This window comes from Barbus barbus, assembly GCF_936440315.1.
Source record: "Barbus barbus genome assembly, chromosome: 33".
NCBI classification, from domain to species: domain Eukaryota; kingdom Metazoa; phylum Chordata; class Actinopteri; order Cypriniformes; family Cyprinidae; genus Barbus; species Barbus barbus.
In genome coordinates this window covers 25,171,406-25,183,053 of record NC_136761.1, presented here as the reverse complement: position 1 = coordinate 25,183,053, position 11,648 = coordinate 25,171,406, and the positions used below count along the sequence as shown (strand labels likewise).

The 11,648-nt window shown below is 36.6% G+C and overlaps 2 protein-coding genes across 3 annotated transcripts; one reads left to right on the top strand and one right to left on the bottom strand.

Moving 5' to 3' along the window:
• The first annotated feature begins 33 nt into the window (after window positions 1-33).
• LOC306852940 (integral membrane protein GPR137-like) lies at window positions 34-4,243 on the top strand. Of its 2 annotated transcripts, none has more exons than XM_079390055.1 (8): window positions 34-354; window positions 801-1,368; window positions 1,453-1,502; window positions 1,594-1,834; window positions 2,230-2,373; window positions 2,458-2,586; window positions 3,244-3,362; window positions 3,459-4,243. In XM_079390055.1, the coding sequence occupies exons 2-8, from the start codon at window positions 1,024-1,026 to the stop codon at window positions 3,550-3,552; spliced, it is 1,122 nt and encodes a 373-aa protein (XP_079246181.1). In that variant the 5' UTR covers window positions 34-354; window positions 801-1,023; the 3' UTR covers window positions 3,553-4,243. The 2 variants fall into 2 exon arrangements, with proteins under 2 accessions (XP_079246181.1, XP_079246182.1); XM_079390056.1 differs by having other exon boundaries at window positions 3,443-4,204.
• Window positions 4,244-4,608: 365 nt separating this feature from the next.
• On the bottom strand, window positions 4,609-11,065 carry LOC306853548 (E3 ubiquitin-protein ligase synoviolin-like). Its single transcript, XM_079391045.1, has 16 exons — window positions 10,855-11,065; window positions 10,192-10,329; window positions 10,021-10,113; window positions 9,787-9,939; window positions 8,901-8,949; window positions 8,554-8,657; window positions 8,235-8,361; window positions 8,056-8,155; window positions 7,886-7,951; window positions 7,135-7,251; window positions 6,895-7,052; window positions 6,661-6,810; window positions 6,445-6,585; window positions 5,853-6,036; window positions 5,640-5,752; window positions 4,609-5,326 (listed from the first exon to the last, which is right to left on the bottom strand). Exons 2-16 carry the CDS (start codon window positions 10,321-10,323, stop codon window positions 5,157-5,159), a joined length of 1,857 nt encoding a protein of 618 aa, XP_079247171.1. The 5' UTR covers window positions 10,324-10,329; window positions 10,855-11,065; the 3' UTR covers window positions 4,609-5,156.
• Between the last annotated feature and the right edge of the window lie 583 nt (window positions 11,066-11,648).

The window sequence follows — 11,648 nt, the reverse complement described above, 5'->3', positions numbered from 1 at the left end:
CGGTAAACCACGCCCACAACCCACCCACCAACTAGATAAAGCAATCCGTTTTCGAGATGGCGGAACTCTCTCAGTTCCTCTTTCTACTTATTTTAAAACATTGTCATTTTTAAAAGTCTTCTGTGCTTCTAAAGTACTTCAGTACGGAAGCGTGTGGTGGGCGTGGTCTCGCCGGAGGAGGAAGACGCCTTTGTTTACATTTTTCTTCACTAGCATGCACCGCTAGATGTCGCCAGCAGCGATGAGTTGGTTTGATAACGCGGCGCATAAACAGACACGAACGGGACTTTAGGGATGAGGGAAAGGATTTATCGGATTTGTTACGTCGGTTACACGATCTTACTCATTTATAAGGTAATGATGAATTCACTTTAGTAATACTTAAAGCAGTTTTAAAAACGAGTGTCGCGTATTTATATCAAAACCGGTTCGATCTGTGAACTAGCAAATCGATTTAAACTCAATCCAGCAACGTTAGCCACTCAGCTAGCTACTTTTAAATCAGTCTAAAGTCAGTTTAACACAAATGTTTGACTGTTAGAGTTAGTTAAACAGTTTAAAAGTATTATAATATTGGGCGGTATAATCCATCCGGTAGATGAACAACAACAGGGCTAGCTAATAAACAAACTCAGGCTGTCAATAATCAGTTACAGTTACACTAAATGACTGGTTTCAGACTAAATATGCTTTGTTTTCGATTATGGAGATGGTGTTGTTGATATCAGTAGTTGTTGTTATGTAAAGCTTGGCTGTGTTTACTGTAGCTCCATGTAATGCTTTATTTATTTATTTTGCAGGTGCACATCCCAGGTTGATTGATTCGGGCAATTCTGAGAAATTACATTGACTTTTTTTTTTCTTCTTCTTCTTCTTTAAAGCAATATTGAATTGATAATTCACGCATTCACAAAATTAGTTTTTCCTTTTTGTTAGAGTGGTTAATTGACATTTTGCACCAGTTTTGCTTGATTTGATTTTAAAGCTTTGATTATATTATTTTAATCTTTCACCATCATCATAATGCACACTCCAGTTCCACCTTCCCCCATGAAACCAGCTGTGGCCCCTTCAGTAGAGCTAGGCGTCACGGTTCTTTACACTTGTCTTTATGGGGGTCTGTTTTTAGTCGTATACGTTCAGCTTTGGTTGATGTTACTCTACCGGCATAAGCGATGGAGTTACCAGAGTGTTTTTCTTTTTCTTTGCCTGTTCTGGGCAGCGCTTCGCACAACACTCTTCTCGTTTTATTTTCGTAATGCCCTTGCGGCCAACCACCTGCCCGCTCCAGTCTACTGGCTCCTTTACTGCTTCCCAGTGTGCTTACAGTTCTTCACGCTGAGTCTCTTCAACCTTTACTTCACTCAGGTAAGACAAGTTGTAAAGAAAGATTCATAAGAGTATGTTTTCGTATCAGGCCACTAACTTAATAACAATGTTTCATTTTGACAGGAGGTGCTGAAAGTTCGAACCGTGTTCAGCATCGAGCCCAGGAAAGGACTGTGAGTGGATTTCCATACTAGCATGTTAATGGATAACATCTGATTATGTGTTTAATGAGAATTGTGTTTGTGTGTAAACTTTGATTTCTAGACGGGCGGCTCGGTGTGTGTATGTCACCATGAGCGTCATCTTCCTGTGTGTCAATCTAGTTTGCGCAAGCCTCGGACAGCATGGTGCTTCCGGTGGAGCTGGTGACAATACTTGGAGGCTGGTTCTGGTTCGAGTGCTGGTTAATGACCTACTGTTCATTCTGGAAGCTGTGTCTCTGGCCACGTCTCTGCTCCTCTTAACTCGATCCTCGCCTCCTACCACCCCTTATCTACGCAGCAAGGTACACACTGTGCAAGTGCTTAAAGAAATAGTATCCAATCCTCTAAACCTCTGCAGTGAATGGGTGACGTCAGAATGAGAGTCCGAACAGCTGATAAAAACGTCACAATAATCCACACCACTCCAGTCCATCAGTTAACATCTTGTGAAGTGAAAAGCTGCGTGTTTCTGAGTTTGTAATCCATAATAACACTTCCTCCAGTGAAACAGTCCTTCTCCTTTTGTCCTCTCACGTCAAAATCCACCCACATATTTTTTTTGCTTGTAAACAGTGCTTAATCTGTGCATATTTCTCTGCTTTTTCACTGGGAATATTATGGGACTGGAATTTTAAAGTGACAAACTTTGGTACCAAAAAGGTTATTTGTAGCTATTTATGAAGTCTTCTGCTTGCAGGGGTTTTGTTGGACTGCGGTGCTGGGGGCAGGTGTCATCTTGCTCTTCTCTAGCAGGGCATGCTACAACCTTGCTGTGCTGTTTTTGTCTCAGAATCATAAAGTCGAGGCCTTTGACTATGACTGGTACAACATCTCTGATCAGGTGGGCAGTTGCATTACATTGGTTGCTAATGAAAAGGTGTTCCTGTCACTGGTCGGTTTGTGATGTTTGGTGTTGTTTTTAAAGGCTGACCTTCAGAGTGAGCTTGGAGACAGAGGCTATATTATCTTCGGTGCTGTTCTCTTCATTTGGGAGCTGCTTCCTACCAGCCTGCTCATTCTCATCTTCAGAGTTCGCCAGCCTCCTCGAGAAAAGGTTTGCTGATTATGCATTTTTCCATACCCATTGCATGTCATTTTAGTTTGTTAATACACTATCGTTAAATGTTTTGGGTCAGTTTTTAAATAAATTATTTTTTTAATCAATAATGCATTAAATTGATTAAAAGTGACAGTAAAGAGATTTATATAGTTACAAAAAATAATAGAATGATTTCTGAAGGATCACTGGACACTGAAGACTGGTGTAATGATGCTGAAAATTCAGCTTTATCATCACAGGATTAAATTACATTTTAAAATATATTTAAATATAAACGTTTTTAAATTGTAATATTTCACAATATTTTACTGTATTTCAATATTTAAAAAATGTAGCCTTGGTGAGCATTAGAAACATCTTTTTTTTTTTTTAAATAAAGACTTTTGAACGGTTGTGTACATTTTTGCATTTAGGTCAATGACAAATGACAATAAAAAGAAACAATTTAGTTTTGCATCTGCCAAATGTATAAAAAATGTCAAATTTGTATTCATGCTGGTCCCGTTTTTGAAAAATAGGTTTTGATTTAATGCTTTAAAAAGATTTTAATCCCCACAAGTATATCAAAATGAATTTATGTAACTGCATTAAAGCGGGCCTATAAATGATTGCCCCATATCATAAATGAGCTGCTTGCTTTGTTTATTTCAGAACTACAGCCCAGCGATGTGCAACACACGAGGCTCACGCACATATTTCTTTGACGATCCTCGTGGAATGGGTGACGACACGGGTTCTCTCTGGAGTCATAGTATCAATCCTCATAGCAGGTATTAGGCTTTTTCACAGCTCAGATATTTAACATTAAAACAGCTTGAGGGAGCAGTTACAATATAGTGCTTAAACCAAGACTCTGCACCCAACAGCTGGTTTGGATCTAGTGAGACGACTCCACTCCTCTTCAACCGGACTCAGCAGAGCAACCAGCACCACTCTCTTTACTCCACTCCGCAGACCTGACCACTATGCAAAGCTGCAGAGATCTTCTCAGGGAATAGTACAGCATTACCTCTTCCTGTTGGGTAGCTCAATAGGTTCATTTGCACTAATATTCATCAGAAGCATCTGTCCTTCTGAAATTGCACCTTGGCTTTTTAAAGCAGACTACAATAGACTAGATGCTTGTGATAAAAAAGGGACCAGTTAATGATTTTTTTCTATAAGAAGTAAAGGAGGAGTTATTACAACATTTCTTTTCATCATTTATAAGGGTATCCTTGAAATGTATTAACTGATGTTATTTTTGTGTGGGATGATGACCTTCCATTTTAAATGGTGCATAAGCAAGCAGTAATTTTGGTACTAACCGTGTGCTGATATTTGACAATATATTTTAATAAACTAATTTAAACAGTTTCACTTGTAATTTGCTGTTTATGTATATATGTGGCGCATTCAGAATTCGTCTCATCAGGATTTCAGAAAAATCTGAATTTAGAAACTCTTAATATTTGTGAATGCATTTCATTGGGAAAAAAAAAAAATCTAATCCAATTAAAATATATTTTTTAGGTTAATGTTCATTATTAGTATATTTATTTTTTACTTTATAGTTTAGGGTGGGTATGTTGTTTAAATCCTTTAAGTCTCTTATGCTCACCAAGGATGCATTAAAAAAAAAAATGGAGTAAAAACAATATTGTGAAATATTATTGCAATTTAGAATTGTTTTCTATTTCTAATTTATTCCTGTGATCAAAGCTGAATTTGCAGCATCATTACTCCAGTCTTCAGTGTCACATGATCCTTCAGAAATCATTCTAATATGCTGATTTGCTGCTCAAGAAACATTATCAATGTTTTATCTTCCACAAAAAATAAGCAGCACAACTGCTTAATTTTGTTGTTTTGTTCAGGATTTAAAAGAATAGCATTTTTGAAATAAATCTTTTGTAACATTATTCATATCTTTTTATTAACTTAACTGAGTCCTTGCTAAATAAATGTAGCCTATTAAAAACAAAATCTAATTTTTTTGAACGGTAGTGTATAGCTGAGAAACCCATTAGACAATGTTGGTTTTGAACAATTTATTGTGCAGTATGTACAGATCCTCCTATTAAAACACTTTATACATTATGTACAGCAAGTTAATTTAGATATTTGGTTCATGGATATCTTTTAACCATAACCAAAGTTGATCTAGGAAAAGAATCTATGATGTAGCACTAGAAATAATGAAAATACACAAAGAATGGGAAAACATCAAATAAGGGCACACAAGAAATCAACAGACTGTGTTCCTCCGAGAGACAGAAGTCACATTCAGAGAGGAAAGTCTCACCAGTACTCGAGACAGACGTCACAGCAGATTTTCAAGGTGCAAGGGCTTTTTATCCTTTCTATCTTCACACATAGTTTCCCATGGTATCTTCCGTACACGTTACACTGACAAATCCTCCATACAGCGGGAAGTGCCTTGATGTGCCTCATTTCAATTAACATCTAAGAACTCATGAACTTTCCTCAGATAATCTGACATCTCAACATGCCAAGTGCCCAAGAGTCTGTAAGAAGCATTTCTACTGTCAGAAGTCAATTCACGATTTAAATGGATCACGTCATCAGTGGTCAGGAGTGGTAGTGGTCTCCAGTTTACGCAGGCGACATCGTCTCAACTCGGCGGCATTTGGCTCACCATCATCCTCATCTTCATCTCCCTCCTTCCTCTCTTTGTCCACTCCCGTGGTTGAGTCTGGTGGAGAAAAGCCTGTAGCTCCATTTACAGATCCATCTATGAGCAAAAGAATACAATGACTCTTCATATACACACACATACATATACGTACACACACACATATATACACATATGCATATACACACACACGCATACATGTACACACACACACAATTTATTTTGAATGATGATGATTATGGTTTCTATACAAATTAAGCAGCACAGCTATTTTCAACATTTATACTAATAAGAAATGTTTATTGAACAGCAAATCTGCATATTAGAATGAACAATCATGTAACACTAAAGACACAAACTCACACAAATATAAGCCTAGTCAGTCGAGAAGTTGTGGCGTCATTCTACTCACCGCTCTGAGCTTCATTCTCCTGACTGGGAGTTTCCGTGTTGCCCGTGGAGGAAGAGGACTCCGCATTCACTGATGTACTCGTCTCACCAGCGTTGTTTTCTGATCTTGGAGGACTAAACAGAAAGTGAAAAAGAAATAAGAAAATACGGGGATTTCAGAAGTAGGAACTGGACGTGCCACTTTTTAATCACGCCTCAGGCCATGTTTGCATACCTTAACGTAGCCACCGTGCTGAGGTAGTGGTGAATGTTGAGCATGGCGGCATCCAGCAATGTGTGGATGTTGTGAAGGCACTGCAACCTGGCTTCCAATCCTCGCCTGCCCTCCTGCTCCAGTTCTCGGAGCTCGGCCTCTGACATGGTGGACAGAGTCGATGGAGGCGGGGGCATGGATGACACTAATAAACACAGGGGTCACAGATTACTCAAATATATCATTTTTTCAATGATGTATGATATTTAATGCGGTCAAACGATAAATCGCATACAAAATAAAAGTTTTTGTTTGCATAATGTGTGTGCGCATTCTGTGTATATTTATTATGTATATATAAATACACACACACATACAGTATATATTTTGAAAAATTGTACACGTATTTACGTCTATATTTAAATTCATATAATTTATATTAGAAATATATTTACTATATAAACAACATTTTTCTGAAACATATACATGCATGTGTGATAAATATACACAGCACACAAATATATTATGTAAACAAAAACGTTTATTTTGGATGCGATTAATCGTTTGACAGCACAAATTTTTATAATGCCGCAAATTGACCGCTCTAACATACTAAAGGGTGGAGGTGGAGGCATCGGCAGCCATGGAGCTGATGGGAAAGGTGGAGGCATGGAGAAGGGGAATCCAGGCATTGCTCCGGGAGCAGTAGAAGCGCTGTCTGCATTCGGCTGGGTCGAGCTGCTGGCTCCTGATTCTACAAAACACCATATCATGAGAATCGTGGGTATTCCAGCTTTTCAGTGAGGCAGAATAGATAAGAGCTGCTGACCTGCTCCCTGTGCCTGTGTTGCAGCAGTGCTGGTCTGTGGAGCGTCAGGAGCTGCCTGTGCACCTGGAGCAGCAGGAGGAGGCGCGCCTGGGAAGGGACCCCAAAAGGGAAACAGACCCGGAGGAAACTGAGGCATCATACCTGGAGCGACTGCACAGAGAAGAAAGCATGGTTTACGGTGCACAAACAGCCAAATATCAGCAGCTTCGATTGGCCTGGTCTTGGTGTTTTTACCATTGACAGGTGGAGGTACGGGGGCATTAACAGGAGCAGCAGGGGCCGGTGCTTGTGCAGGAGCTGGGGCAGGAGTCTGGTTTGGCTGGGACGCTCGGAGGACATCCATACGACAGGTCGGACACGTCTGCTGTCTTTGGAACCATGAGCGAAGGCAACTACAATGAGAGGAACAAACAATTCAGAATATGCATGCAGATGTCAACACCAAAATATTTTCCATAAACAGCGGAAGTGAACCTTGAGTGAAAGATGTGGTTGCACGGCAGTTTCTTGGCTCCAGTCACCATCTCTTCTCTGCAAATGATGCATACATTGTCGGTGGCTTGCAAGTCTTCAGGGGTGGCATCTGGATAGCTGTAACAAAAAATGGCAGACAGTGATAAAGAATTTATAAATATTACTATTAAAATTTACTAAACAAATGAAAAACACTGCACAACATAAAAAACGAAATGTACAACAGAAATAGATAAAAATGTTGCAAGAATTATTAAACTGTAAAAAAAAAAAAAAAAAAAAAGAGACCAATGATAAGAAATTACAAAAATACAATTCTTCTAAAAAAATTATTAAATAAAAAAAAAAAAAAAGGAAATGAACACTACAAATATTAAGCATGGCCCCATATTAAGAACAATAAAACTAACAAATGCAATTTTTCTAAAATGTAAACTGAAAAAAAAAAAATATACTAAAAATATTACACTGCAAACTATAACACTTGCACATTAAAAGATATTCCAGATTATTTCAGAGATTACAGATACAGAGTATAAATACAATTCTAAATCGTATACTGTAAAAACAAATTACTGAAAATATTAAACAAGACAATACTAAAATACAAAAAAAAATACACTGCACTATATTAGTAAAAAAAAATATGTAAAAGAAAACTATATGTAATTCAAACTATTACACTTTTGTTTTTTTTTTTGTTTAGTTTTTTTAAACTATTGCATTTAAATTATTTCAGAGAGATACTCACAGAGTATTCATATTACGAATGGCTCGTCGAGACATGATGGCGTCTGTTACTGCCTTCTTGAATTGCCTGGAAAAACAAACATATTGCACACGACAAAAGAATAAGACACACTGTTCTAATTGTTGACAAAACACACCAGCATAGCTGGAATCTGATGATTTATCACTCACCTCATTGCGAGATACATGGGTCGAATGGCAAACAGAGGGAAGGTGTGCACTTTTATCATTATGGTCATGAACGCCATATACAAAAGCACCTTGATGAAACCTGAAGGATAAATGTAACTTCAGTCAATCTGAATGGGTCATTTGGAAACATAACCAAGCTACGGCTCTCTAGGATGTACCTGTAAAGAGCTCCGTGTACAGCATGTAGACGGCCTTATTGTCCCACGGATTCTCACTCTGCAGATCAATTGTATGTAAGGTGTACTTGATGAAGGTGGTGAGGATCATAGTCATCAGAATTGCATACTGAAAGACAAGCAGAAAGCGTTTACAGTAAAAGCCGTTAATATTTGAAATACTCTAGTGGTATAAAATATGTTCTGATTTCTACACTGCTCAACTGCAAGTTATGAGACATGTGATAAGGTTTAGGTCAATAGTGAAATTTATTTAGCAGGGTCTCACTCAAACTAAAAGTAGACTTAAAATGATGCTCACCTCGAATCCAAAAACCAGCTGCACTGAAGCTCCTTTTGTTATAATGCTGTGACACGCATGATTGACAAACAGAAAGTCCAACACTCCCAGCAACCCCATTAGAGCTGCAGCAGAGAGACAAGAATATGAGTGACACGCTCATGAAATGATGCAATAACCACAACGATGAGTGCAAACAAGGCAGTGTAATGTCAAATGCCATTAAATTCAAGATACAGGTGCAGCTCAAACATTTGCATGTCCGAAAAATGAGTTCACAAAGTAGTTTCATATATAAAAGGGAAGTAAGAGATAAATTTGGTGCTGCAGAACACAGGCTGAAGCAAATCCAGTGCAAAATTACTCACAGAGAACTCGGAAGTGAAAGACCCATGAGATATTTGGACTCCTTTCCATCTAAAAAATAAGATAAATAATGAAAACCTTAAAAAATAAATAAATAAAACGTTGTTTTTTCCCCCAGAGTAGACGTAACCTCTCAGTGTTACATCTAAAAATAAAATATGAAAACATTCAAAAAAATAAATTAATTTTCTAATGAAAAAAATATATCAAATGTACTATTTTAATTAATATATATATATATATATATATAAAGTGTGTATGTGTATATATATATATATATATATATATATATATATATAAAAATATATTAGATGTAACCTCACATTTAACGACAAAATATGAAAACAATTTTTCAAAAACAATAAATGAATTTTATAATAATAAAAAACATTAATATATTTGATATTTTTTTTATATTTTTAAAATTGTGTAACTTACCAGTGTTCATATGTAACAATAAAATATGAAAACATACTATTAAAAAAATATTTATTAATAAAAAAACTTTATTAATATTAAAACTTTATTAAAATGTATGAATAATAACTTTCCAAATTAGATGTAACCTTTCAATATTTACATCTAACAATAAAATATGAAAACAATATCGTCAAAAACAACAAATTAGATATTTATAATAAAGTAAATAAAGAAAAATAAATATCTATAATACAATATAAAAAATATATATTAATAAAACACAAATATAAAACTTTAATACAATTTTTTTCCAAATGAGATGTAACCTCTCAATGATCTAACAATAAAATATGAAAACATTATATTCAAAAACAATCAATCATATATATATATATATATATATATATATATATGAAATATAATAAATAATAGTGATTTTTTTTTTTTTTACAATCTGTGCTCACTCACAAAGTCCACCCTGTCTTCCGCCAGCCAGTGAAAGCATTTGAGGAAAAGCAGCAAAGTGAAAAGGGCCACAAAGCGAGGAGAGAAATCATCCCTGAAGACTGTAAAGGCTAAACAGGTCTCGGTCACCGCATACCAGGAGCGTTCAATCAAATGCTAAAAACAAACAATATGCAAATGAGAATGGCAAAAATATATTTTTCTGCCTTTCCACACTTTGCAAATTTAGACACCAACCTCCATTTCAGCAGCTCTCAGCTGCCCGAAAAACACCTTCCGCATAAATTTCCCCAAAAGGAAAACCAAAACGAAAGCCTGAATGTATAAAACCTGCCGAAGAAACAGTAGACAAGTCAAATCACAGTTTACAGAGCCTTTCAATAAAGATCTGACATTAAATAAACTTACTGCCATGCTAGGGCTGCTTTTAGTGAGGTACACCACAGTTGGGTAGAACTGGTTCTTGAGGAAGTAGGCATGGGTAACCACTGCACCAGTCAGCACCAAACTGGTGCCTGTCACAAGAGCGGCTCGCACCATCTTGCACTACAGAGGAGAGAAAACAAATAAATCATAATGGACTGTATTCAAAACGACATGAGCTTCAGACTGACTCAAAGATGAGGGCATAAACACTTCATGACACCCAAACAATGCTGACAGGCCATTCAGATGCTGTAAAAATTAAAGCTGGAAAAGACATTTCCAGTAAACTGAAGTGAAAGTAAGGGCCTAAATTACACTATGCATTAAACAACTAGGCCTATTACACACATTCCTAACAGAAAAAATGAGTTCACTTAAGCTTCAGTTACATTGTATTCTGTATAAAGTTGGTCTGTTTAATGCTTGGCTACAGACCCTGTTTGAAAGCAGCACCAATTAGCTGCACAGTTGAAGGCTACGAAACTGACAGCTGTAATTAATCAAGGATACAGATAATAAACACTAACTAAATCCGCCACAGCATGTTTTATAACCTACCATATGCTGATATGTTTGAAGTAAGTTAGTGAGTGGACTAGCCGACTAGCTAACGTTAAATCAGTCATGACACGCAGCGTCTCTTACCTTCAGCCGCAGGAATCCGCTATTTCTGCTTTAGAGAGAGATGGCTTGTGTTGAGTTTTGCTTCTAATAACTGCGTCTTGTGTCTATCCTTCCATCTAAAGCAGTCGTGTCGCTTCCAGTCTCTTGTAGTCGCAGCCGCTTGACGGTTACGTGTTTATTTTTCGCTTGCTCTCGAGAAAGGCCACCTCACTTCCGGTGAGCGTTCACTCCTGCCAGTAGATTGAAGACAGCGCAGAGGACTGAACCGAGCAGAGCAGAGCTTTCAAAATAAAAGCTTATCAATGCGACTAGACAAGTTTGTTCGTTTCCATTAATAGGTTCTTTCGTTTCTTGATTTTTAAATATGTACAGCCGTGCATTAAGAAAAGCACACAAAAAGTAGGTAAGTAAACAAATAAAATGAAGTGCTGATTTCTTGCTAATTAATTTATTACAACATTAACATATTTTACAGTTTTTGAATGTTATATATTTAGGTATTGATGATTTTTTGCCTTTAAAACAAAGACTTACATCCCCCATATTTATTATTATACTAAATTTAGCTAATAGAAGAAACAGATTTATTAAATAATACCCCTTATGATAAGACATGACATAAGTGGGAAAAACGAATAAAGATTTTAAAAATACAGTTGAAAGCTGGGCGTGATGTAATCTTTAATAAATGAATTAGTCTGTCTAAAAACCTGAATAAGGACAACTCCAAAATAAATGAAGCCACAAAATGTACAAAAATATCAATATCACAATTAGATAGATGTTTAAAAATATATATTTGTAACGTTTGACTA